The sequence below is a fragment of the Temnothorax curvispinosus genome, unplaced genomic scaffold, assembly GCF_003070985.1.
Source record: "Temnothorax curvispinosus isolate PA1 unplaced genomic scaffold, ASM307098v1 QBEX01008837.1, whole genome shotgun sequence".
In the NCBI taxonomy this organism is placed as follows: domain Eukaryota; kingdom Metazoa; phylum Arthropoda; class Insecta; order Hymenoptera; family Formicidae; genus Temnothorax; species Temnothorax curvispinosus.
In genome coordinates, this window is record NW_020218617.1 from 275414 (window position 1) to 302385 (window position 26972).

The 26972-nt window shown below is 35.4% G+C and overlaps 1 protein-coding gene across 5 annotated transcripts; it reads right to left on the minus strand.

Moving 5' to 3' along the window:
• Positions 1–421: 421 nt before the first annotated feature.
• On the minus strand, positions 422–22119 carry LOC112458399. Of its 5 annotated transcripts, none has more exons than XR_003041203.1 (8): positions 22001–22119; positions 14598–14734; positions 14123–14279; positions 13548–13636; positions 7864–8007; positions 4920–5174; positions 2607–2704; positions 422–684 (listed from the first exon to the last, which is right to left on the minus strand). XR_003041203.1 is itself a non-coding variant. In XM_025022016.1 (8 exons), the coding sequence occupies exons 2-7, from the start codon at positions 14695–14697 to the stop codon at positions 3149–3151; spliced, it is 828 nt and encodes a 275-aa protein (XP_024877784.1). In that variant the 5' UTR covers positions 14698–14734; positions 22001–22119; the 3' UTR covers positions 422–684; positions 3139–3148. The 5 variants fall into 5 exon arrangements, 4 of the variants coding, with proteins under 4 accessions (XP_024877784.1, XP_024877787.1, XP_024877786.1 ...); XM_025022016.1 differs by lacking the exon at positions 2607–2704 and adding an exon at positions 3139–3231; XM_025022019.1 differs by lacking the exons at positions 2607–2704; positions 22001–22119 and adding exons at positions 3139–3231; positions 21780–21907.
• Positions 22120–26972: the final 4853 nt, after the last annotated feature.

The window sequence follows — 26972 nt, forward strand, 5'->3', positions numbered from 1 at the left end:
TGCTGTAAGAACCTTAATAAGAAGACATGGGGTAAGATAAATCTACTACGCAACAAGTTGATTTTTAATTATGCTGATCATATATAATTATAATATAATATACATATTTTTCTCGATACTAAAGGAGATATTAAATCTTTTAAGGATTTTCTTACTTATGTGTTATATACTATACATATTACATTACATTACTAATTTAAAATATAATTGAGGAAAATGTACTTTACGATTATTGTCAAATCAAATCAAGAATATGTATTTTATGATTCTATTTCAACTTATCGGAATTAATTATCGAATTTTGTTAAATCAAAAAATTGAATTATGAATCATAAATGGTTGTAATTAAAATTATGAGGATGTCATTTTGAAAATTATGCCTGGAAGGGAAATGAGATCGGATAAACTGATATTTGCGTAATAAAATTTTGGCAGTGTTTATTTTATTTCAGATTATGGATGAAACGTACAATAAATCATATGACGGGAAATGTTAATAAATAAATAAAATTCCGTGGAAATATGCACTGTGATAGAGACGCCAAAATTCTTTCGGGAGACATGATGTAAGTTTTCTTTCTTTTTTTGGTTGACCTATTTCAGGCATCATTTTTTCTTTTTTTCGTCGTTTTTTTTTGTTTCACGCTTTCCGCGTGGCACCAGGCAGTCATCAGTAAGCGTGAGCTGTAAAAAGAGAAATGCGTTGATCAAATATGAGAAAACAGAACAATGATCACGTGTGCACTTATGGAAAAATATTTAAATGAAAAAAATAATATTTGAGAAATCATAAATCTTTATGTCGATTAATCGCGCTTATCAATGCGACGTCGAGATAAGCTCAATTCTTGATTTATTATTTTTCCATAAGAGCCTAACTTCGAGGTTTCTACTGAAGAAAGTGTACAAAGTGAATTGATATGCGACGTTTAAAATAAATGCGGGATTTTTAGAGACGCTAAAGATTTTTGACATTTGCCATGCTCAGCAAGAATTCTCATTAATCTTCAAATTGTAATACGTATCCTTTCGTAGAAACCTTTGGGAAATTTAACAGAACGATTTCATGGAATTTTCATACGATGTACAGTTAAACATTACAAAACAGATTTTTAGACATCCTCGTTGTACGCGGTGTAATGTTTCGACTATATACTGATGGCAGTTAGTCATTTATAAATACAATGTAAACACGGTATTATAAAGGCATCAACATCAATCGCTAAATATGAGTCTAAATTTAACACAGCAAGCTGAAAACTGGTAAATTATAAGTAGTAACTTGAACTACTCTACGCGACATTTAATATATTGATATATTAGCTATACTACATCGAACAGAAATATTACACCGTGAACGAGGCCTCCCGGTACACTCGTCTGGGAGTATTCGAGACATAAATATTCGACACACAAGTGTCTTTCACTGAAAAAACTCATTTGATATACACATTAGTTGAAAATATGTGTACATGAAAAAAAAAATGAGTAAAATGATGGTTCATAAAATACAGGTTCTCAAATCATGTACAGACTAGGGATCCTCTAGTAAGGGATCAGACAATACGTCAACAGACTGCGGATTGATTGCCGCCATTCGAGAGTCACTTCCGTTTCGTATCATATTTATTACATCCAATATGTGTTAAGTAAATATAATGGTAAAAATATTATATTTACGTAAATATAAATAATTATTAAAATATTTTACATTATTTTAAAATATAATACAATATAAATTATTTAAGGTTAAACCACATTGAACATAATAAACATTCGAATGGTTACTTTTGCATTAGAGTAGTACAGTTTGAAACTTCGCGCGGCGCGGGCGCGGGCGCGACGCACGGCGCGTCGGTTGCTTTCGACTTTCGACCAATCGACCCTCAAATCTCAAAATGGCGGCGTATCCGCGGCGTATCCGCGGCGGATTCCGGCGCGTTGTCCGATCCCTAGTACAGACCGTCGTGAGAGATGTTGATTGTAAAACAACTTTATGATTAGATGATTATGCTACCGATTACGTGAGGAATTAGGATGATGTTTCGTTAACGAAACCCTTCGGCTACGACGCTTCTGTACTGCCGCGAGCGTCTTCGGGGACAGCCGAGAACGACTAGTCGTTATGCTAAACGTCGCGTCGATCCCACAAGCGGTGAGTGCTATGGTTTGCGAATGGTAATAATCCTCGAGCGATACATACAATGATACATCGATTTTAACACTAGAAGATATACTAGCTTCTATATTAAGAAATCATTGCATTGTCCTTTTCATATTTTTACTTTAATCACACAAGAAAGTTAAATTTATAAAATTTATAAAATTAATAATAGACGTACGGATAATTTTATTGTTTCTCCTCCATCGATAATAAGATTATTAAAATTCTATAAGATTTCTAGCTATTCAAAAAGATATTTAACGAATTAGAGTCACTTTGGCGCTGAGGAGCAAAACTGAAACTCTTCTAGTGTTTACAAATAAATGCGGCAAATGTGCATCAAGCAACGATCGTAATTTGCGGAATGGAGCTTTTTTTTTAATCACTGTACAAATACAATTATTTCACCACTGGGGACAGGCAGATATTGTCGGGCACGTACCGCGTGTTCGAGATTCTGTCAGCGGCTCCTCAGTCGGAGTAATGGCTCGGTAATTTAATAATTACCGCAGGGATTAGGGAATATTCTTGTGACGCATTCTGGGAAAAACATTTGGGAAAAAAAACAGTCGAGTTAATACACGAGTGTAATCGGGGGGTTACGCGAGGGGAGAAACGCATTTTCCGACATATGGGACTGTCGATGTAACGGTAATTAACGAAAATGAAGAGACACGCGTGGTAGCCCAAGGGTTAAGAGGCCCGAATTCTCTCTCATTCAAACAGCCGCCGTAACACGGGCCTATTACGATGTATATATACGCTGATCACTCATTTGTTACGTTCTACTTGCAGGTTAATAGCGAGTGTAATACGCTTTAAGTGACGCAAACGAGAACCGTATTCGGAATCGTGATGCGCCACCACTATCCCCGCCGACTCTGATTGAGATTATTGATTGTTTGACTTATTAAACGAGTGAATGGGGTGCGAGGGATTCAACACTTCGACCATTTTAATCTCTTATCGCTCACTTTTTTTCGCTTAATTCGTGGTACGTTTATTATACCACGGGCTGGTAAAGTGAAATCGTGGAACTGGCTGCGAATAATAGTAGTATAACGCTCCTGAAATGATAGACATTCGTTTGCTGTAGCATCGGTCTCATTACATTAAATCTGCATCGGACACTCTCGGTTTTTGCAAATTGATAGAGTCGAGTCTGTCGTTAATCACTTGTCTTTGGTGAGATCTCAAACAGGATAGAAATAAAAAAAACGCGTCTGAAAGGTGTCTGAAGGGTACTTGCAACGTTGAGGCACCTTTCGGACGTTTTTTAGATTTTTTTCTTGGTGTTTGTGTATGTTATTCGATTTGTAAAAAAAATTGTTTGTCTTGAGAAAAGCACTCACTTGGAGATTAAGCAAGAATACAATTTCGCAGTCTGTTTCGAAAAATGTGGAACGCGCTCAAAAAACAAACCTATACCCGAAATGTCGATTTCGCCAGCTTAATTGGCACCAGGTGTTCTCAATTTCACAGTTTGACGAAGCTGATGGCACAGGCTGTGCCAAAATCATCAGCAATATCACCGAGGTGCCAAATATCTCCATATGGCCGCGACGGTTGATATTTTCGATCGACGTGACAAGTGAAAGGATATTCCGATCCGTTTTCCGACGTCACGACTGGCGATGACTTCTGTTAATTTATCCTCGAGCTAGCCGATTCAATTTTCGAGAGAAATTTAAAATTCGATCGTCACATGTTATTTCTTAGTTTTTTAAACTTTACTTAAATTTCATACAATCAAATTTTATCGTTTTACGTTGAAAACAATCTTCACATGTTTGGAAGAAAATTGATCGATTGATTGATTCAGTGATTAAAGGATAATTACGAGAAAAGTTTTCGCCAGTAGAAACGTCCCCCTAAATGTTTAATGATATCGATAATCGTGAAAAATTATCAAAATTTATATCGAGACTATGGCTATTCTACTGGTAAAAAGATAGACGGCTGAGTATGAGTTCCAATAGCTCACGTATATTACGAAAACGAGTGGAAATGCAAAACACTTCTTGTGCAAAAAATATTTCGTTTTTCATAAGACGGTGTTTAAACTGTAATTTAATAATGTATGTTAACTGCGTGTTAAAAAAATGCATTATGTTCTAGACTACTTCTTGCTATTTGACAATTTGAAATATTACATAAATTTTTAAAAATTTGTGAAATTATAGTTCTTTTGCATCTTACACAATACTGGTATATAATATTATTTTTTCTCAACTTTTTGGGATAGTAGTCTAGATTTACATGTGTATTTGCGATTACGAATGTCCTTTTAAGGAAATTAAAAAGCAATAATAATCGCAAATATATTGATATTGATTACTGACTACAGGTTTTATAAAGAAAATTTTTATCAAGAAGCTATTTAAATATTTGACTCGTCTTTTCTAGTTGGGTTAAAAATTTAAAATTTAACGCGTAGCATTAAATAGCCACGATATAGCGGAAATTTCGCAACGCTTCGACATCTTTTAATAGCATCTGTAGTCAGTGTTTGTCAACGACCAATGCCACTCCACGTCACATGAATTTGCGTAATCGTTATTTGCCACGAGTGTATATTTTCACGTTTGAAACGAAATTGTCATTACTTATTGAGTACAATTTATTGGATGCATTGTTATTAATGTATTAGTGGTTATAAATTCTAATAATTAAAATTGAGTTGGCATTAATCTTTGATCATCATGAAAAAGAAACGGTACGTTATTCGAGCCAGAGGGCTAGTGGGCATACATACCGAAGGGCCTGAAGGGATGTCGGCTCCACAGATAGCTACGCTTAATTGGACTGAGATAGCTGTCCCTCAAAAAGAACGGTGTGCGGTATTGAGCGTAACTCGGAATATAGGGCGCGTAGCTCGGGTACCACCATGGGTCCCTAGTAAACGCACTGATGGGTGCCATTGGTGATGGTTCCAGGAGATCGAAGAACGGCTTCTTGCGCAGCAAGACCGACGGACGTGGCAATAAGAAGTCGTCGTCCACGAGATTACCTGCGCGCGAGACGAATTTAATTGGAATCGATTGCAGACTGGCTCGCGGGCGGTGCTGAGCTCTTGCCGAGGTAGATATTGTTTATAAATATATACTAGTTATGTAAGGCTGTATATATGACTGTAAAGCAGCCTTCGGACTTTTCTTGTGCGCTAGAACGAAATATTATTAGCAGTGATTGTTTAGCAAATGCTCTATCCTGGGCTCTATCTTTACGACCTACCAAAGTTGCTAGGATGAGGCAATCTCTTTATTTGTAAGATGAAATTTAAAAGAGAGTTTAATGTTAAACCTCTTTTCATAAAAATTTAACTGTAAATTTAAGTGCAAATACAAATTAATCGAAAAATTCCATTTAAAAAGGATGATCAAATCTTTAAACTTGAAAAATAAAATTTGTGATTATCTGGCATATGATCAAAAAACAGTAACCAATTTATTTCATTATCACTATATTCCGATTTCTCATATTCCGAAAGTAAACGTAATTATAATAAATTAAGAAAAAAGATTAAAATTAAATCGTTACATTTTTTGCTACAATTTAATTTAATTTTCTCATTTATTAAAATTACACTATTTTACTGTTCTCATCATACAAAAATTTAAAAAAAGTAATAATAATTAAATACATTAATTTACATAAATATTTATATCTCACATCTTGCTATGCTATATCTCATGTCGCACATTGAAATTTTTATTATGATTTAAATGTGATTTTTCAAATTTTGGATTTAAAACGCGGAGTTATACTTGAATTGAATCGATCATACAAAGTGATAAATGTACGCGATAACAGATTCGTCTATCGAAACTGATTAGAAACGTGAAACATGAGATATTTAGTGTAAATTTTATAAGGTATTAAATATTTCGCGGCAGTTAAAGTTCTTTGTTTTTTCGGCGGACAGCGGGGGAGAGGGGGTAGACCATTACGCGTAAACAACAGAGTTACCGCGCATTATCACTCGCACGGCGACACTCGAACAGGCAACGAGACGCTCCGCATTATTTTTTAAAACGCGATTATTTTCTCGATTTATTACAGGTAGCATTTATGAGCACATCGCGCTTATGATTTTCTATTGAAACAGATACCTCGCGCGATTTTTATTTATCTTAAATAAGAATAATACAAGACAGGTGTTACAATTAAGTTACTGTTTTATCGTAATATTCGCGATTAATTTATTTCTTTAATATCTACTTATAGATTTTACGATGCTATATCTCACGTCGCGCATTGAAATTTGCATCTATTTTAATTCGATTTAAGTGTTATTTTCTAATCTTGGATTTAAAACGGATAAAATTAGAAAATAACATTTAAATCTTATTAAAGATCTTGGATTTAAAACGCGGTTTTATGCACGAATCACCGAATTGGATCGGTCGTATAAAGTAAATGGTAAATGTACGCGATAATATTTTCATTTATCGAAATTGATTCGAAATGTGAGATACGAAATATTTAATGTATATAAATTTTGAAAGGTTTTAAATATTTCGCGGCGGTTATAAGTAGGCAGTTAAAATTTGTCTTGCTTGTGCGGCGTACAGCGGGGCGTAAGGAGGGGGTGTAGGCCGGTATGCGTAAACAAGGTTACCGCGCTATCATTTATACGACGACACTCGAGCCGGCTAGATGCTACACAATCCGCTCCATACTTTTACAAGCTATTATTTCTTAAATACAACAATGATTCCCTATATATGAGCAATTGATAACTTTATTCGTTCCTACGATTCACGACCTGCGATTAATGATTTATAATGCGGATCGAAATAACAGCTTTACTGAAGTAGTTTTTTGCGCGATCTAAAAGAAAGAATTGATATAATAGACAATGTGAATTATAAATATTGATTTATTGCAATAAATACGGGCGATAATTAAACTTTTATTTATCAAATTCTATAAGAATTAGACTGAAGAGAAAGATTTTTATTTCAAAAACCGTATAATTATTTTAAATATGTGTAACAAATTACTTGATTTATTGTTCAAGAGCCTTGATGGAACAAGAACGGATGATCAAGGAAAAGAGAATGCCGAGATTTATCCCGAAAGAAGAGTAAAATGAAGTGCGTGCAATCGTTCGAAGATGTCGTACAAAGTATCGCGCGATCGTTACATTATAACAACCGTTTCGGGAGTTTCGATCAAAGTGTCGCGCGTAATTACCGTGTTGTGAATGTGTAAGTGCTACGTACCCTAATGAGAGGAGGAGCAGGCCTGGGAGGCATCAGGCGACAGCGGAGCAACGTTGGGGTAAGTTTATTTTTTATATATTATTTGTTAGTTTAATTGTTTAATATTTCTTATTTTTTATTTCAATATTCTATTTGGATTTAAATAAACAGTAAGACGAAGAAACTTTTAGTCGTAAAATTAGAAGGTCTTATACTTGACAAAGAATTTTTTAAAAAATTGTATAATTATTTTAAATATTCACTTAAAGTATATAAATATAAAATTTAATGAGCTAAGTAGATATTTTTTTAAATATTAATTGTATGTATGTTACTGGTTATCATCGTATGTATGTTACTTCATGTATCATGGTATGTATGTTACTGGTTATCATCGTAGTTATATATATACATCTCCGCTGCTGTGTGCATCGGGGTCGGTGAGTCAAAAATTAATTTTTAAATTAAAGTAAAGTTGCGTTTTATACTCACCGTGAATATCGAACAATCGTTTCGTACTGAGCGGTGGGCTTAAGTGACGAGCCATAAGCGGTGATTTGCTCGGGTAAAGTCTGTCGATGTCCGCCAAGCGGTTCAGATGATCAGTCCAAGCCTTCTCAGCGTCGAATGGTTTCGCTGTATCGTAATTTTGCCATTTGTGAGAATGAAGGCAAAAACCAATCAACATCACATATATATCTTTCTTTTTTAAATTAAGATTATCAATAATTAACGTAACAGTATAATTCGTTTGCATATGGCCTAAAGTTTGCCAAATTGATCTCTCTTACGTTCCATTTTCTCTTCTCTTAGTGTTTTAGCGAATAGGCGTTTTATCTTTTAATTACTTGTGCAATATCCGCTTTTGCAATAATAATAATTTCATATTAAGCACATGTATATACCTACATACATACATCATGCATGAAGCAGCAAGCATTATTAAGTAATGATAAGCTACTAAATTAAAATACATCGGGAACAATTTGTCATAAGTTATTTTTATACGAACATATTGTTCGGTTTTGAAAAAATTACACGTTACACACACTAATGCATGCATGCATTTTGTTATTTCTGCGTTTAATTGACGGTTCTTTAAAATATGATTAGCGATGAGTTTGAAACTTTGATTTGCGATACATTAACTAGAGCTCTGTTTCAATTTGTATGTTACAGGTTATCATCGTAGTTACATCTCCGCTGCTGCGCATCGAGGTCGGTGAGTCAAAAATTAATTTTTAAATTAAAGTAAAGTTGCGTTTTATACTCTCACAAACTGTCACTTAAAGTTATAATTCGGTTTGCCTATAGGAAATGCGGGAAGTTAAAATGCTAGGGTTTTGTCCCTGTTTTATATATCGTTGTAAGCCGTGCGCGTCTAACTATCAAGTAACTTCTATGCTATATCATAGAAAGTCTATTATCGAAAGCTGGCGTAAACTCGCGTCACACATGAGCCTGTGTGTAAAAAAATCGCTGTCACAAAAAATAGCATGACGTCACGTAAAGTGAAAAAAAACATACTAACCTTGTGGAAAAAAGCTGCTTCAAAAAGTCGGTGACATAAAAAATCTGCGGCGGTTTGTAAAAAAAACAGTTTGGTTATCAAAATTCGTAATGGAAAAGAAATAAAGAGACGGTGATCTGTACTGCTAAAATGCTGCTAAAATGCGATTCAGATGCCTAATTATGAGCTATGACGGCTAAACTAAAGCTCGCTAAACTTTCTTTTTGTGATTATTAATCGTGATTATTAATTGTGTGCTCGGTCACTACTATATCGATATCATGAAGCTATCAATTTTCGACTGCTTTTACTTTACAACGTACTACAACTATCGCTGAATATTAGTTCTAATTCGTATTTTGCACGTTTTATTAGTAAATTTATAATCTAACTTAAATATTTGCTGCTTACTTAGAACAATTTTGCTTCGATAAAATGATAATTGATATATTAATATAATTTTATTTCTCCATTGTAAATCTTTTACCTTACGAATATTGTGGCTATGATAGTTTTCCCCCGTTATTAATGCTGCACTAGTAATTTATCAACTTTCTACTATTTTTCATAAGTCAGTTAATCTATCACACTGCCTAAGCTTTCGAAGCTTGAATAAGTTACGTAAAATTCTTCGTTAAAGATCGATACGTACTAAAATCCAGGTGTGCAATCCAACGTAAACTATGTACAGTATTCGTGGCGATCCTCTATGACTATTGCGAGTATTGCGACGATCCGTATACGTCCATGTAATCATCATAGATTAGCAGTCGTTAATTATGCAATTCCAGTCATGACAAAATTATGTTTGGCGGAGGTGGCTCACTTATATAAAAGCTAGAAAAGGGGTTCTAAAGAGGTTGGGGATCGACAATTAACGAAAGAAAAGTACATGCCATATCCTGAAAAAGATAGAAATTTCTGGATCTGGTTGTAATTAATTGCACGTTAATTTTACCATTGTTAGTAAATACGCGTGCATGTATTATTGCCGATTAGAGCGTGTATTAAAAAGAAACTTTCGATTTTTCTACGCGCATCACTCTTGGATCTCCCATAATCTCAATTTATACTACATGGATCATAAAATCTGTTCTTTATGTTTATTGCGATAACGCACAAATAATGTAAGTAAAACTGAGAAGTGTACGCTGTCAACGGCAGTTTCAGTAAATTACATCGGTGTAAGTGTACTTTTGTGTGTATATTTGTAATATTTTTTTACTGCATTTGTACTACGATACGAAGGAGTTGGACAATTTTTATGGGGAGACAGGCGACGATGTTGTGTCTGAAAAATCGGAAGCACGAATTAGAACGCGCAAGCGTCGAGAGAAAATTTCCAGCTTTTTCAAGTTTTGGGCGGCCATGTTTCGATGTCAGTTTATTTCTTCATCAAAATTTTTTCGAAAAGGAAAATTTTTCCGCACGTCACTCTTTCGCCAGCTCTGCTCAAATACGCGTGTATTGTCCCTTTCCGACAGAACTACCATACGTTATCACACACTCTGTGCCAATCGCAATTCCACTTTATTATCACATAATTATTTTACTAATTCACTGTATGATTGTGTACAATGCTGCTTAAAGTAGCGCATATGATAATCAGAAAAGTCTGCTTTTCCACCACTTTATCCCATTTTCAATGCTGTTTTATATCTCCTTTTTGGCTCATTCGGTTTTTCGCAATCAAGCTGCGACCTCCACCTCAGCTGTAAGAGTTAAGGATTCCTGAATACTGCATGTTCGCACCCTGTCCTTGTGAGTGTCTCATATTATATTAAAAATAAAAAAAATATAATGCAAAATGCGTTATAAAAATTGTATAAAAAGAAATGACTATTTTATTGATTTTTTAGCTGTCGTAAAAGGTTTTTGTTGCACTCTCGTAAAATGTCGAATTTTTTATTTCGGTTTTCAATCGCAATGGCTAATGTTTTAAAACTTTATGTTTTTTTTTTGGTGGCGCGTTTTTTCATTCGTGAAAAATTGCGATGTTCTTTCGACTATCTTAATATATTAGAAGAAAGGAAGGGAGAGAAAGGATGTGTATTGGCAATGCTCAGGATTGCGATATGAGATTGTTTCATATTATCAAAAAGCGACTGACATTTTGTAAGTAATAATAAATTAGTAATTGTAAGATGTAAACCGATGTGTATACGTGAATTTATTTAATTTCATATATTTAATTTTTATACAAAATTATCTTGTATAGTATTCGTGATTAAAAGTACACATGCTCTCTCTAAATGCGTGTGTGTGTGTGTGTGTGTGTGTGATTGTGCACACTAATATTTAACTTATTTTAATGTTTAAACTATTGCGCGAATAAAATATAATCAATGGTTAGATGAAAAATATGCAAAAATATGATTACAGTAATGAAAGTAAAATTGCTTAAAAATGTCATTATTTATTAACCAATTTGTCTTTTTATAATATTCCACGTTACAACAATTATATTAATCCATTTTTAATTAAACATCACATTTGATTGCAATTAATAAAACCGTTATAAAAAAATTATTAAAAAGGTCACGGCCTAATACTTTTAAAAAAGCATTACATTACCGATTGCAAAAATTACGTGGAACAATTTTATTAGACAAAACGCTAAGCAATTATTTGGTTTCTTCTATGGGTGATGCATATGTGTGTATAGTGCAATGTGATATTCATAAATGTGAGGAATAAGCGGGATTATTGAGATTGTGCATGACGTTAGTTAATCGTGTTTCGTAAGCAATGACGTCGCGCTCGGGAGGTGAGCGCGATTCGCTCTTTGGTCTCCCACTTTCGGGAGATCTGTTGGCGTCTAAGGTCACTCAAATCGATGATGCGATTCAGTATGAACCACTTGTTGGGTCTAGCGCCTGGAAATCAGAAAATCAGAATCTCTGCTCAGCGGCGTGCGAGACCGCGCAAATCGACAATGATACCCCACTTTGATAACTCTGAATCGTTACTGAACATACGACGAGGTAGGAAATGCACTTTCTCTCTAGAGACGAGTCACAGGGTGGCACCTCGGGCACGACACGTATGATCCACGTGTGATCCATGATCGATGGAACGGTGAACGATGAACGATGATCCGTGATGCTTGAATGCTCGATTCAAATTAGGCATGATATCAATAATGGTCGATCCGTTGATAAAGTTACTCGTTGAAATTAGATAGTTAATTTGATTATTAGAAATATGCGATGATTGGAATGAGAAAATTTGATACATTATTACAACGGGAAAATATTTCTTTTATTTATTTGATCGTGGATGAATAACGAAAATTTAGAAGAATCAGTTTCTTCAGAACTGATCATTTCGATATTATTCTGATGTCTTCTTTATTTAAGATGACAAATTATATTTATGCGCTAGAGTGATTTCAAATTTATTAAATTAGAATATTAAAAAGCTGATATGATAATGAAAGACAATGTTAATTTAATCTAGGAAAACTTGAGGCGATTGGAAAACTTGTCACAATTCGAATATCGAATGTATCAAATATTATATTGAAATTACAACATATAGTTTTGATTAATTCAATATTTTGTTGAAACTATTACCCGCCTCAATTTTTTCTAATTGTGTTTATTTTATATGATGGAGTATTTCATCGTAAGTTTATGTCATGTCGATCTGAGTTCGGTCTCGATCAATCGATTAGGATTCAAAGACAGGGATGTAACTCTGAAGTGGAGCGTCGCGAGGCAGGGAAGTCTTCAGATATTGAAACATATTGTACATATATTTATATACGTACGTAAATGTGTTCTTATATAGCGATATAAGTATAATAACTTAGATACAAAGAGAGACGCGTAAAATAATTAGTATTACACATGGCGTATGGTATGAAGGTAGACACGATTATTATTACGATTTACAGTGAGACTAAACAAACGGTCTGATTGACATCACGTTACGTCCAAAAAGTGCATACGCATTTTACACATATCGGAGTAGTAGCGACACGTGGCGTAAAGTCGGGGTTTGGGGGGCGAGGTTGGGCGGGTGGAAGAATGGCAAGTCCGTGTTTGATGTAGGTTCTTTTCTCCTCGGTTAAATTATGCAGGCAAGGTGGAGGGGTAAGAATGTGATGTACGGTACCTCTCCGGGGAGGCGTTTCTGGCTTCTGAGAAAGGCCCGGAGAGTCGCGTGTGCGTGCGTAAGATGCAACGATGTCTTTCTCTCGAGAATGATTGTTCATTCCGCTTGTATTTTTTTTTTTTTCGTCCCTTTTAGAACGCCGGCCAGAAGCCAAAAGCACCGGGTTATACATCGAGAACTTAATCTAGGAAGGTCCACGAGAACAAGTGTAGTTATCTGTTAACACATTGCGGTAACGGTACGCCTTGGTGATTTTCATAATCCATTCTCTGCGTTCATGCTTTTTCTCGTTTCTTACTCGCGTTTTTCGGTTCTACTCTACTTCTGCTCGTTCTGTTTTTCATCGCGCTTATTGTCTCCTATTTTTTTTTCACGTTTTCTCTCTCACATTCTCTCTTTCTCTCTCACTTTCTCTCACTCTCTCGCTCTCGTTCGACATCGAGGTATTATAAGAGTTTTCGTTTCGTTTCGCGCTTTCGATTTTTTTTTTCTAAGACGCCGTTCACTCTCTTTTGGACTCTTTTGGTCACAGTTCTTTAGTACGTACCGGGGGTGAAGCGTTCTACGGGTTTGTACTGATGGGGATACAGCTGCCTTGGCGAGTAGCCGTAGATCTCGCGGTGCACGGGTAAATACCTGGAAGAGAGAGACAAAAACGTAATCTCGTTAATATTTCGCAAACCTGGAACGCATAGATACTTAATTCATAATAAATTCATAATAATTTAACACTCATTTCCAAGTTTTTCTCTTTGCTTAAATAAAATATAAAGAGTTATTAAATTATACATATACATATTTCACCATTATATTGATTATCATTACTAGAAAGTAGGACTGAAATTTCGCAAAGTAGGCCGACACAGATATATTTCCGTATTTTTGGATGTCTGCCAAGAATCGATATACAAGACATATCTAGAATACATTCGTTGTATAAATAATGTGTGTCTAAACATACTGAAAAGGAATGCGATAATACGATTCTGTCTTGTATTTTGACATTCTGTAATTTAGCTAATTTTAATAAATCTGGAATTTAATAATTTTAATAAGTCGCTAATCATCTTATCCGTGGCGATGAACGATGGCGAACGAGAAGAAAATAATTCGCGTACACACCTGTATCCGGGAACATTAATACGGTCGGCTGCGTGAATCGGGTTTTCGTAGATTGACTTTCCAAACGGCCACGAGGTGGAATGCAGCTCAGGAAAATCCGAGCGGAAAATGCCGCGGGGCCTGTGAGTGTGCTCGGGAGCTCTGATGTCGTCAGTGCCTGTTTTTATTTCGATTTTCATTTCAAAAAAAATTTTTTGATGTATTATACAGTGAACAGCGTGCGATATTAAAATTTATATCTAAAAAAGACTAGTTAAATAAAAAGTACATGGCATGAACAACCTGATGAGCTAAACGTACGTATTGAATTGATTAAACGCCGCGTAAAAAAATGCGCAAGAAATTTTGAGAAATGTTTACGCATCTTGCTTTTTATACGTGGAAAACTGTACAATTAATATAAATTCAGAGCGCATATTTATTGGAAATTCGAAGAGAAACAGTTTTATATACGCGTGTGAAGTGAACGTCTTACCTTTCAGGGCCCGTACGTAACTCTGCCAAAATTTCGCCTTCCTTGTGATGGGCTCGTTGCGCCCGATCATATCGAGATTGCTTCTGAATCGCGCGTCCATTTTGCCGCTCTACTGAACTGCTAACCACACTCGTTCGCTGTAATAAGGAAAGAAATAAACAGATAATTAAGTTGCATGTGATCCTCGCCGAAAAAATAGCTATATTCACGAGCCGCGAGAATACGGGCGAATACAATTTTGCGAGAGTATTTATAAAAGTTTCTAATCGTTCATTCTTTGTAGGAATCGCTTTTCCTCGTGTGGAAATGTAAAAACTGTCGTACATGTAAAGATCGCTGAAAAGTTTAAAGAACATGCAACATATTCTCAATTTAAACGCCGCCCATCATCAGTTTTTATCAAATTCCAAAATAGTTTAGATATATTGATTAGTTGGTAAATAAACTTTTTTTTAATTCATGTTACTTTGAAGAATTTTAATTCGAATAATTTAATATTGTAAAGAAGAGCGTTTAATTAAACTTTTATTAAAGAAAAGTACAGTAAATAAATTTTAAAATAAAGGAGAATGTGACAATTATGCATATAAAGATATATCTTTTAACGTTTTTTACTCTAAAAGTTTTCTCTTTCTCTCAATTTCTTGCACGTATAAAACGTTTGCAATTAGTAATTTATTAAATTGCAAAGAAAATGGATCATAGATGTGGAAGAACTTTATATAAATTAAGAAATTCATGCCAAAAAATTTTATATCGAGAAAGCTTTGACTATTTTATTTTTGAATAGGATAAAGAAATATTATAAATTACCAGAGGTTTGTTTTAATACAATCGGAAACAATGTTTCTATGAGAGAGGTAATAAGCGCTATACAAAATTCTTGTGGCTCAAGGTGATTGCATAAACCACCTTAAATTTAACGACTTGCGTAGGTGCGGCTGTGCTTTTTTAACCTTGCTTCAGTAAACTGTGCTCCATTTCCGCAATCCATTATCATGACGCAGTCAATCCCTTTATTTATTCACGATATAATTCTGCCAAATGAATTCGTATCAACCCTAGTTTAATTTTCTCTTTCTCTTTCTCTCTCCGTCTTTTAATGTCACTTCTTTTAATTTGTTAATAAAAAATGTTTGGTAATATTAGGAGATATGAGAGAATTTAAGGTAATATGAAGATATAAATAAACTTATTTTTATCTATATAGCAGTATTTTAATATTTTTCAAATTGCACAAAAATTATTATAACACTATAACGTTGTTTTTAAATTGAACTGACGAAATGATAAATTGACGTCGTCAAATTCAGATTTGTAATTCGAAAATTGTCACTTAGTCGCGTCTCGCTTTCGATCGCGTGAGAAAGCAAGATTGGTTTCTTGCGTTGGGCAATAGTAGCCCGACACAAAACGGGAGCGTCGTTTTTCTTTTTGTTGACGCAACGGATGCCGCTAATTTTAGCGTCACGCGTACTTTATAGTCGCCCTGGATCGCCCGAGCGGTTTCACAGATATTCCTGTTTCATTCTCGGCGGGAATGACTGAAGGTCGTGAAGATGAAGTGAAAATGGGGTTACCCCGTTGCGTTAGTCTTATTTAAAAAATATATCTGGGTTATTTGTATTAAGTGCATGTACATGCGATATGATTTTGGTATATGACACTTATATTTTTAATATAAATATCGCAATTATTGATTGCGTTTTTTCTTATAAAATAATATCAAGATTATAAAATTCTGACACTGTTATCTTTATTGAAAATTAGTAGCCATCTAACTGTTTAAGTATATACACAATTTGTAGAAAATATGAAACAGTTGATTGCTTCTTGTTTTCAATGGGCATAAATCTTTAAGATAACGTTGTCAGAATTTTATAATCTTGATATTATTTTATAAGGATATGTTATATATATTTTGTATATAATGTATACGTAATATGTGTAACAGCAATTTAATTAAAACATTTTTAGAAACAAAATGTATAAAATTTGGGAGAATTAATTTTTGATTAATTTTTTCGAGCTTTTTATAAAGCAAGTTAGTTGAGCTGTCGCATCGAACTCTGCAACTCAATCTCCGAGCATTTAGAAAGCATGCGAGGAGGGTAGGCAGGTCCCCTAAGCTTTCGTGATTTGTTCTCCAGTCTGCATTCTCGAGTAAGCAAAAAGGAAGGCGTCGCGGCGCCCACAAGCGACGCGCCGCGCCGTGACGCAAGAGTCCCGGATTCGCACCCGCGCGGACGCTATATTTAGGCTGCCCGGGCCCCGGTCCGTTTTTAGTTGGTAACAGGTGGAAGCGTCGAGAGAGAAGTCGCGTTCGAGGCAGCATAGTCGACGAGTCTCCGTCTGACTTTGACCGATTTTCGCGAACCCCCATTGGAGACTCATGGTACCAGTATGTCCCGACGATAATGACCTCGTAAAATCCCTCACAGTCATGGCGATTCCAGCACCGAACCTCGACGAACGCATGGAATACGAATTTGCGCTTTTATGATCTCGAATCGTTAGGCCTTGTGTGTATCGTGGAGGTTACGTTATAAATATCTGGAGAACTGAATTTTTTTATATCAATATCTTTAAAAATATCTTGAAAATATCTTTCTAAAAGATGTCTAGAATACAGTGATAACGTATCGGTTAGCTATATAAGTGTAAAAAGAAATCTTTGAAATTATTTAGAATTTTAATCCTTTGATATGTTGCGTCGTACCTACTTCCACTAGATCGTCCGAGAATATCTTGACCTTAAAATCGCATCCGCGTGAAAATGAATCGAGCCACGAGTGCTTGACACGCTAACCAATTTGCGCAGATTTCTACGCCAAAACGTTGAATTGAAAGAAATTTATTAAACATTTCTAAAAACTAAATATTACATGTAATAACAAGGAAAATATATATAAATTGAATGATGAAATGAGAATTTCGCGGGAAATCGCATTTTTATCGCGTTTATTAAACGTAAAAACGCCGAAAAAACAATGTTGAAAGATATAGACGCGTGGTAGAAACACACGCGGTAGAGAAGGTAGATTAAATCCTCATCCGGACGAACGTGGTAATCTAGATGGCTTCTAAAAATATATATGGCGCGGTCAAATCATCTGGGACGTAGATCCAAAAACTGCAATACGTTCCCCTATCCGTACAGCCAATTTGAGAACCAGGTTAATTATCGTTGAAATAACTTTTAATTAGTATAGACTACTTGCTTGTTATAAATGAAGAAAAATTAATCTGTCACACGAATAGTTATATGTAACTATTAATCGTTTATCTAACGCGATTTGTGAACGTTAATTTTTATATGTAATATATATAATATGAGTTTTTATTAAAAATTGAAATTAGACATAGGTTATTGAAACGATATTGTATATCAATAAGTTTTTGATCGAAAAATAATATTAATTATTTTTGTATTTTTATCAGAAACATTTACGTATAAATAAAGATTCCGTAATTAGAATACCTTTGCCTCTTGTTATTTAATCAAGCTATTTTATGATTTATTGTACGCGAAAATACAAGAATTCGCGTACGCGTGTCTTACGAATCATTGCGTTATACGTGCCATGAAAGACGCGTGACGAATTAAATAATCAAGAGGTTTGGCACTCTCTCGCTAACACGTGCGAAGCTTTAGTTGACCCTCCCAATGCGTTGCAAGAGGATTACGGTTTACGACTGCGCTTCCACCTGTCGTTCTAACATTCTTGGCTGAAAATCCCGCGCTACTCGCGCCACGCGACCTCGTAAGATAGCCAAGCTTGACATAATGCAGCTTGATTAAATAATAATACATTATATGTCCGGTTGAAGTAGAATTCACTTTGAATTAATTCAAAAATAAACTTTAGTCATCTATGGAATAAGCTGTCTTACTTTATCATTTCGAGTAACTTTTCTCATGACGAATTATATATTAAATTGTTACTGGACGGCTTCCAAAATCATCTTTCTATATTAGTAAGATATGGTAATAAAATTATTTACATACGACATGCACTATTTGAAGCTGTACAGTAAATACTTAATTTTCGCGTTTGCAATAAAAATTTTCTAGCTGATAAATTTACTCATTCATATTTTCACATACATGCAGCTTTAAATTTAATTTAAGGCTTTTTTAATCGTTGATAATTAAAAAATTACTATCTTGTTATTATCTTTAGAAAAAAATTCTTTCTATTAGAGAATATAATATTGCATAATCAGCATTATTATTAAACGCTATATTGCACGATTATATTAAGCGATTATTTCCAGAAAATGAAAGTACTTTGTACACGTGGTTCAGTTAGAAAGTGTTAGAAACTGACGTTGGCGACTTGGCAGGCGGGCGATCGAACGCGAATTTCTTAAGTGCGTACGCTTCTTTAGACTCTGCGGAGCTCGCGTGACTTGTTAAAAGCCCCGGGATCCGCGTGACGGTCTCGTAGGAAATCACGCGGAGGAAAACTTTCGCACATCGCGATATTAATGTCGAAACTTTATCGGCACCACGCAAAAGACTAGTGTATGTTACGTGATACGCAAGTAGCTGTGGCGTAGGAAGTAGTAGCGGCCATTCTGGTCAGACAATGTTCCAGCTGATGCGATGACATTACGCGATTATCATTGATTATTATACGCCCGGGTTTTTATTACGCGGTTCTTAATTTAATGCCGGGTTTACGTAAATGTTTGTTCATGTTCTTCGAGTGTATATATATAATTACTGTAGGTTTACATACGAGAGACATAATTTCTGGTTAGAAATCTTATTCCATCATTCTGCACATATCCGAAATTAATAAGTATCGTCGATAATAATCAGTTCTTATTGTATCAAAAAAAGTTATAACTAAAGATTTATTTGTTATTGTTTTATTTGTTAATTTTTAAATTAATATAAAAAGAAAGGATGACAAATTTTTTAATAAGTCCACTTTTGATGCGTTTTTACGAATAAGGATAACGAGAAAAATTTCACACAAATAAGACAAGAAGATGGTAGTAGAATTCTAAATTTTATATTACCAAAGCTTTGAGAAATTAGTCTATTGCATTAGATAAAGTCTTATTTTAAGCTAATGCTAGGAACGTGTTTTTCCGGGATGTTTAGATAAACAAAATTAATTTCTAGATTAGATCTCACTTGTTGTGACAGAGCGATTGACAGATCGCTTGGATGTCACGTTTATAACAGTGTTAAATTTGATCTTGACGCGATCAGAAAGTAGTGACGCTACACAATCCGTTTAAGTTAAGCGAGTCTTACGATACTTTTCCTTCTAGTGACAAAACGAAAAAACTGATAGAAACGTAAAGCTCGCATCGCATTTCTTGATTAATAAGCAAATTGTTTTGAGTTTTAACAGTAGAAAGGGAACGGTTATAACAGACGTGCATCGGTCTTGGCGGAACGCGCGGATCGGCTATTCTCGGCCAGCGGTATAAATACGTGATCGCGCGCGCGCTCGCGTTATGTAAGCTTTAAACAAATCGTTGCCAATTATTATAAACAATCCGGCACTTGCAGGCGATTGGCGTAAGCTCGACGACCGTTAGGCGTGGCGCACTTGTGCTGCACCGAGTCTGAAATTGGTATTGCAATAAAAAGGAAACCGTAGACGACGCGTACCGGCCATTGCCAAGTTTCGCTTTCACGAAATTAGAATTCACCGGAGGCGGAGGCGAGAATACGATCGGCACGAAGAGCGGGGACGATAAATTTCCGACGTTAACAAGGACCGCTTTAAAGTCGTCGTATTCGAGAGATCGTGCACGAGGCATCTTAACTTTTTGTGTCCCAAGCGGTTTTTCGTAATGAAATCATCATCTATTATGAGCAGATTGTCTTCATAGGTTCTTGTAAATATGTAAATATACTTTTCAATAGATTTTTTGAAAACCAATTTGTGTTTATTATTTGTGATCGATATCTTTCAATAACTGAGTAATATTATAATTTTGTAATATCGTGGCAATATTAAATTTATAATTAAATTTATAAAAATTAAAGATTTATTCTTCTTTGAACTTTGAGTCTCAAGAAATTTTAAAATAAAATAACTATACTTTTAATCAATGATACCGTTGAACATCTGTTAGAACACGTATATATCTCACGTATATAATTTTACATTTTTAATTATATAATAATAAAATATATCAAGTCGATAAAAAAAAAATCAATGCTACACGCATATAGGATATTTAAAAAAAATTTGTTTCCGGCAGGGGGATAAATTATCGAATAATTGAATAATCTCTCATAATGCAATCAACAAATTTTTATTTAGAATGCAAATGCAATTTTACAGAAAATTGACAATAACGCGTGAGTGTTAAAATGAAAAAGTAGGTACATATTACGCAAGTACAAGTTCGTGCTATTTATCTGTCTTTCTGAAAGGCTCGCACACTTTTGCGCGATTGTACTCGATTTTAAACGTACAGCTGTCAGAGAGAAACGTCATTTTAAACGGCAACGGGGTAGCAATTTAGTCACGCAAAGCAAAAATAGTGTTCTAGACGTGAGATCACGAATGAGGTTGCGATTATGCGTAACTGACAGCGCTCTTGTGAGTAAAGATAACATATTATATATTAAAATAACATCGAGCAATTATATTGGCCGATGAAATAAGGCTGAAATCCTGAATTTCGAGATGATGAATCTCGAATCAATTTATTGTTACAAAGTCTTGATGAATCCTGATGAGTTTGACATAATGACAGAACTAATACTCCACAATCTCTTTGTTTATTATTTTTTACTATACATTAATGTCATATACATCAAGAACGCGTTAATTAAAATTATTAGTCTAAATTTGCTTTATTAATCTACAAGCCTTCGATAAATTAGTGACATTAGTTTGTGAATACAAATACTCGTGAGTACACACATATAAGAACAGAATAAAATGTAGAGAACATGGTTGATAGTTAGAACATGTTTAGCACGCAGTCTTGCGTGGGTGGGTTAGTGGAAGAGCGAGTTCCTACTAAAGATATGCGACGTAGTTTCAGCAGCGCAGGAGGACCACGTCTGACCAGGCGCTTCTTTCTTCACTGTCGCACAGTAGATCGCGGACGCGTTCGGTAAAACGCGTTAGAAAATCGCGTCGTTTTTTCACGCGATTGAGGGAAAGTCTCTTGTTTCTCCTTTACGTAGGCACTCACAATGGCGCTTGTATCGCACCTCCCTTTTTGCTACCCCTTTCTCGATTCATCGTAGCTAAAACTTTTCCCCGCGGCTTCCGTTATTCGTTTTTTCTCTCTCTCTCTCTCTCTTTCTTAGAAAAAAGAAAATTTTGCACCTGTCTCAGTCGGAGAGAGAAAGAAGGAAAGAAAGATATAGAGAGAAAAAGAAAGTAAGAGAGAGAAAGGATGTAGACCTTTACCTAAGTATTTTTGGGCGACCGTTCGGTTCGGGGATTGGACCTTAGACTGGGCTGCTGCCGTCAAAAGTGTGGACTAGTATACCGTTGGTGGTGTACACGGTGGCGCCGATCTGGCGACGGGATCCGGGATAAGCCACGCGACATTTATGGCACAACCCCCGCCAACGAGAGACGATTGGTCGAACGAGACCATCGTGGGAAGGAAGATGAGGGAAAGACGGGAAGAGAACAGAATGTGCGCGCCGCAGCATCCACTAACTTGCCCTCGTCGCAACTCGACGCAAGTTCGCTTGCACTTGAGATTACGTTTTGGATTTAAGATGTTGGTGTACATGAATATCTTGTACCTGAGGGGTGGAAAATGCCTCACGAGTTCTGAGAACATTGCGTAGAAACATAGCGGCGTTATATAACGTTAATGTAAAATTGACGTCCACGTTTCCTGCGCAAGCACTTGAGAGAATAGTATCTTGTATAGATTTATGAGATTTGTATTTACGAAATATTGGGCGTATGTTTTTATATTTATCTAACGGAGAATTGAGAAGGCTTTTAACATGAGGCTATAACATGATAGAAGCACCATCAATGGTATACTTTCCTCCTAAGAAATACACATGTGTGTGTACATTAATACGATGTTCTATAATTTTGTACGATAGTTACTCGACAGCAATTTTTAAAACTTACTCCTAGTAATATTTTTAGAATTTAGAATTCGATCATCGCTTTTTGCGATAGACGGTAATTGACAGTAGAACATTTTCTCTTCTTTGACTCATTTGGATCAACTCGTATAGCTTCGGTAGCCGTTCGTGTTTTCTCCGCAACGTAAATCACCGCTGCTTGCATTATTTCTGTTCCGTTGAGCAATGACTCATTCTAATGCGAGAGAGAAGCTGCAGCACCGTAATGCAGATGCGTCGTTACCGCGTGCACGTGCTCTACTTATGCGATGCGTGAAGTATACAAAAGCAGGGCGTCGCCTAATTTCCGGAGTGGCGCAGCGACTGCAAATCAACCTCTAATGCACCTTAAATTAGCGGCCCATATTTTCCCGCGAGGCGCAGCTGTAACGAGGTGTCGATACTCGTTCGTTAGCAGAATCGTGAAAGTCAGTGCCGCCGATTTACGAAAGTGCGGCGATGATGATCGCGCGCGGCATAGCGTACTCGCGCTGTACCACCCGCGACTTACGCTAATTCTAAATATATGCAGTCATATGTCGTTTTTTTAAATATACACGCGTGATTCAGCCACGCGCTGATGCGATTCTAAAAAAGGCGTTCGATTGCTCAATCCCGTTCTCGCGACGTAGTTCACGTTTCCCTGTCAATGAGCGCCCTTGATATATTTTTGCTCCCCTTGAACCTTGAAGCACACGTGTGATTTAATTAAGAATACCACGAATTTAATTGAAATATATTGCTTTTAATTCCCGTGTGTAATATATGTGTAAAAAGACGTTAACATATGTAGTCGTTTTTATTCATCAATAAGCAGATGATATTAGCGCTAAACATCATGTACCTGCAGGCGGGTGATGAAACACATGTTAAGCCAGATTGACGTTGCCAGTACGCGTGATGCGTGGATTCTTGAGTGAAGGACACTTTTGTCAAATGCATTCTTGTCGTGAAATATAGCGTAGTGTTTATATTACGTCATATAGATATTGTTTTAAAACTTATAAAAAATATTTAAAAAATTAATTTATATTTGGATATACGAATAATAGTGGCAACCATAAATTTGACGGTTACTACTACAAATTTAAGAAATCTTGTTTATCGAGATGATAGACAGATGTCAATGGGCGAAGATATTGAAGACGATTTTTAAGAAAAGTATATTTTAAAAATTGCGTGATCAGATTTTAAGGCCGGTATTTATAGTCGGTTCTTATATTTATATAAGACCGTCTTAAGTACAATCTTAAGACGTCATGAACCAATCACAGAGCCGTATTAGTCTTGAAATAAGAACCGACTATGAAAACCGGCCTAAGTTATAAAATAGTTTATTAGAAAATTACTTAAACAAAAGACAAAGATCAGGGTTGAGATAGATGTGAACAAAATTAGCTGCGTTTGTCGAAGATTATGTCAGTGCGAGGATTTATCGGGCCGTCCAGCTCTGAGAAAATGAGTAATTGATTCCCACTTGACGTAAATATCTGTGTTTGCAACGGAGGCAGTGACGTCAACTGATCTTTAAAACCTACGTCATTCAAAGAAAATATACAAGAGAAATGTGTGCAAAAATTTGCGAACAAGTCTATAAAAGTCGCCAGAGAGAGAGAGAGAGAAAGAGAGGAAGTCAAGCCACAAAGTCAAGTCGGTCTATTCAAACATGTAAATTTTTTTGTGCATATAGAAACATATATCTTTATAATATATAGTATAATTTTTTTAAATTATTATAATAGTTAGTACCAGTGATCGCGCGCGCGCGAAATGAGAATAACAATGTTTAACGCTACTTTATTTCGTAATAATAATTTGGAAAGATTAAGCTGTACAGGGCTACAAAAATTGAAAAAAGTACATTGCATTTTTATAGATTTATTAAAGAAAGATATAATTATATATCGCATTAATAAATATAGTAAAAATATCATAGGATATCATGACGGTGCATGCTTATTTATATACGCTATTGTTGATCTGATTTCAACTATGTAACCGTGGCATTCCGGAAGTGCGGTTGGACTTCCTTACGACGCATTGCGTCCGCGAAAGGTCTAACAAGCTCGCGCAACGCAAATGTACTAACAAGGATGGAAGAAAGGTGATCTTTTCGTTTTTGGCACTACCTCGGTCATTCGCAGATCCGCGCGCGGTCTCCTAGCATACATATACCGGGTGCGCTAAATGCTAAACGCTATTTTCGTTATCACGTTTATGCCGGACGGTCGGCCCAGCGATACACAAGTACGACGGACGAGGACTGTATTTATTTTCAATTCGGCCACGGCCAAAGCGACGACGACGCTAGCCGATCAGCACCCAGGATGCGGTCTTACGGTGACACACGTGCCGACTATGCCATGCGTCTCCGACTCGTTTCGATGTACCCGGAGGTTAAAATCTATTTGATTGATGCACAGATGTAATCATCACAAAAATATCTCATTAATAGTCATTAAGATACCACAGTCAAGCGTATAAGAAGTTAATAATTAACTTTATTAATTATTTAGTTTTTGAATGTCAAATATAATTCTTAATTCTAGTCTCTATATTAGTTATATTAGTCATTTTGCTTTCAAACAGAAATGTTCAAGTTAGAAAATATTGATTACAAACGTATTATTTAACTTGATTTAAAATATTGTTTAAGAGACAAATATAATAAGTAATTGTGTTTTATGTACATCTTTTTTATTATGTTAGACGATTGCCGGGTTGAAAGTTTCATTACTGCATCCTACAACTGTATAGTTCCGGTAAGCTTACCTCGTCGAGAAAGCTAAATTTAGAATTTTACTTACATTTACTTTCCTACGATTTGACGATGCGGTTTGGCACAATTAAATTTCTCGAACATTGCGTAGGAATGTGCTGAAAAATGTGTCTAGTAGTTTCGTCGTACTCAAGCAATTACCCAACGTGTAAAATTTCGGTGAGAGATCGTTTACTCTCGATTTTTTGTTGCCATTTTAATAGATTTAATCTCTGTCGCGTGACTACTACCGGAAATTTCATCGAAGCGGAAGAAAGAAAAGAGAGACTTTAAAATCAGCTGTATGATAATTTAAGAGGCAATCCGAGGTGAACTTGGCTCTTACTACTTCTTGGGAAACAAGAAAGTCGAAAAACTCGAGGTATATGGAAGTTAATTATTCTTCCGGAATTTCGATTTTGTTAAATTGTTAAATTTTTATTTTAGTATGATAGTATCGTACTCTATCTTGACTCTTTGATATTAATTATAAATTATGTATAATATATTATATTGAGAATTAATACATCTCGAAACATTATGTAAAAAATTAAACTCGTAAAAATATTGAACTCATAAATTGTTTTAATCGTGTCTATCAAGGCATCGTGATTAATGCTCCATATAATTGATGAATGAAAACGAAAAGATTTAGCTAATCGACGCGTTCAATATTCTGACCCTTCTTCACGTGTAAATACATCGACACATGTTAGGGTTACAACTTACCGATCCCGCTTGACCTGATTCCTAGCTATTCGTTTCAGTCTCGCTTCAAATTTAGATACCTCCTTTCGCAGCACTAACATTGTAAAGGGTGATCTTAAAGAAGTGTTTCTCTATGTAATTACCAATTTAGGAACTTGCATCGCTTTTGAAAACTTTATCGTCACTAATTAAGATTTCAATTTTTATAATATGCTTTTTACAACTTTTACTATAAAGGATATATATGCATATTAAAAAAAAGATACATATAGTATATGTTTTGTCATAAACACACCATTATTGGTAGAAATTATAAAGATTATAGAATATTGTAATCAGATTTTACAAGCGGCGTGCGAAAGTCAATGAATGAGACTCGTAGTTAAAATTATAACTATGACGAATCACTACTCCGTTGAATCGCAGAATCATTCCCGCAGTAATATAACAAACATCGTTCATTCGCGTCGGTTCCTAAATTTAAATCTGTACTACTACTACATCGAAAATATTCGCCACGTAAGCAGAAAATTGCTGCGCATTTGCATCGACGATATTTTACGAATTTAAATCACCAGTATTGAAAGGATGGTAAAGTATGGGTATGGACGCACAGATATTTGTACGTCTCTCGTATATTTTACACAACAATTACATTGTAAGGCGAACGGAATTGATGTAATGTTGTTGCACTTCCATCGGGAACGGGACGAGAAAGTAGAAAAGACTTGGACGAGAGATTGGGGATTCTCGGTGTTTGTTTCTCGGTCTCGCGGATACATGGCACGTCACGCTGGATGTTGAAATGCGCGGAAATCAA

Bases quoted from the DNA above. Each gene is read 5' to 3' on its own strand.
- LOC112458399 (XM_025022016.1), bottom strand. From the start codon at position 14,697: ATGGACGCGCGATTCAGAAGCAATCTCGATATGATCGGGCGCAACGAG. The intron at 8,008-13,547 runs GTACGTACTAAA...ATTACGATACAG, and splicing joins CGTAGAACGCTTCACCCCCG to CGAAACCATTCGACGCTGAG. The intron at 3,232-4,919 runs GTATGTATGCCC...CTATCATTTCAG, and splicing joins ACATCCCTTCAGGCCCTTCG to GAGCGTTATACTACTATTAT.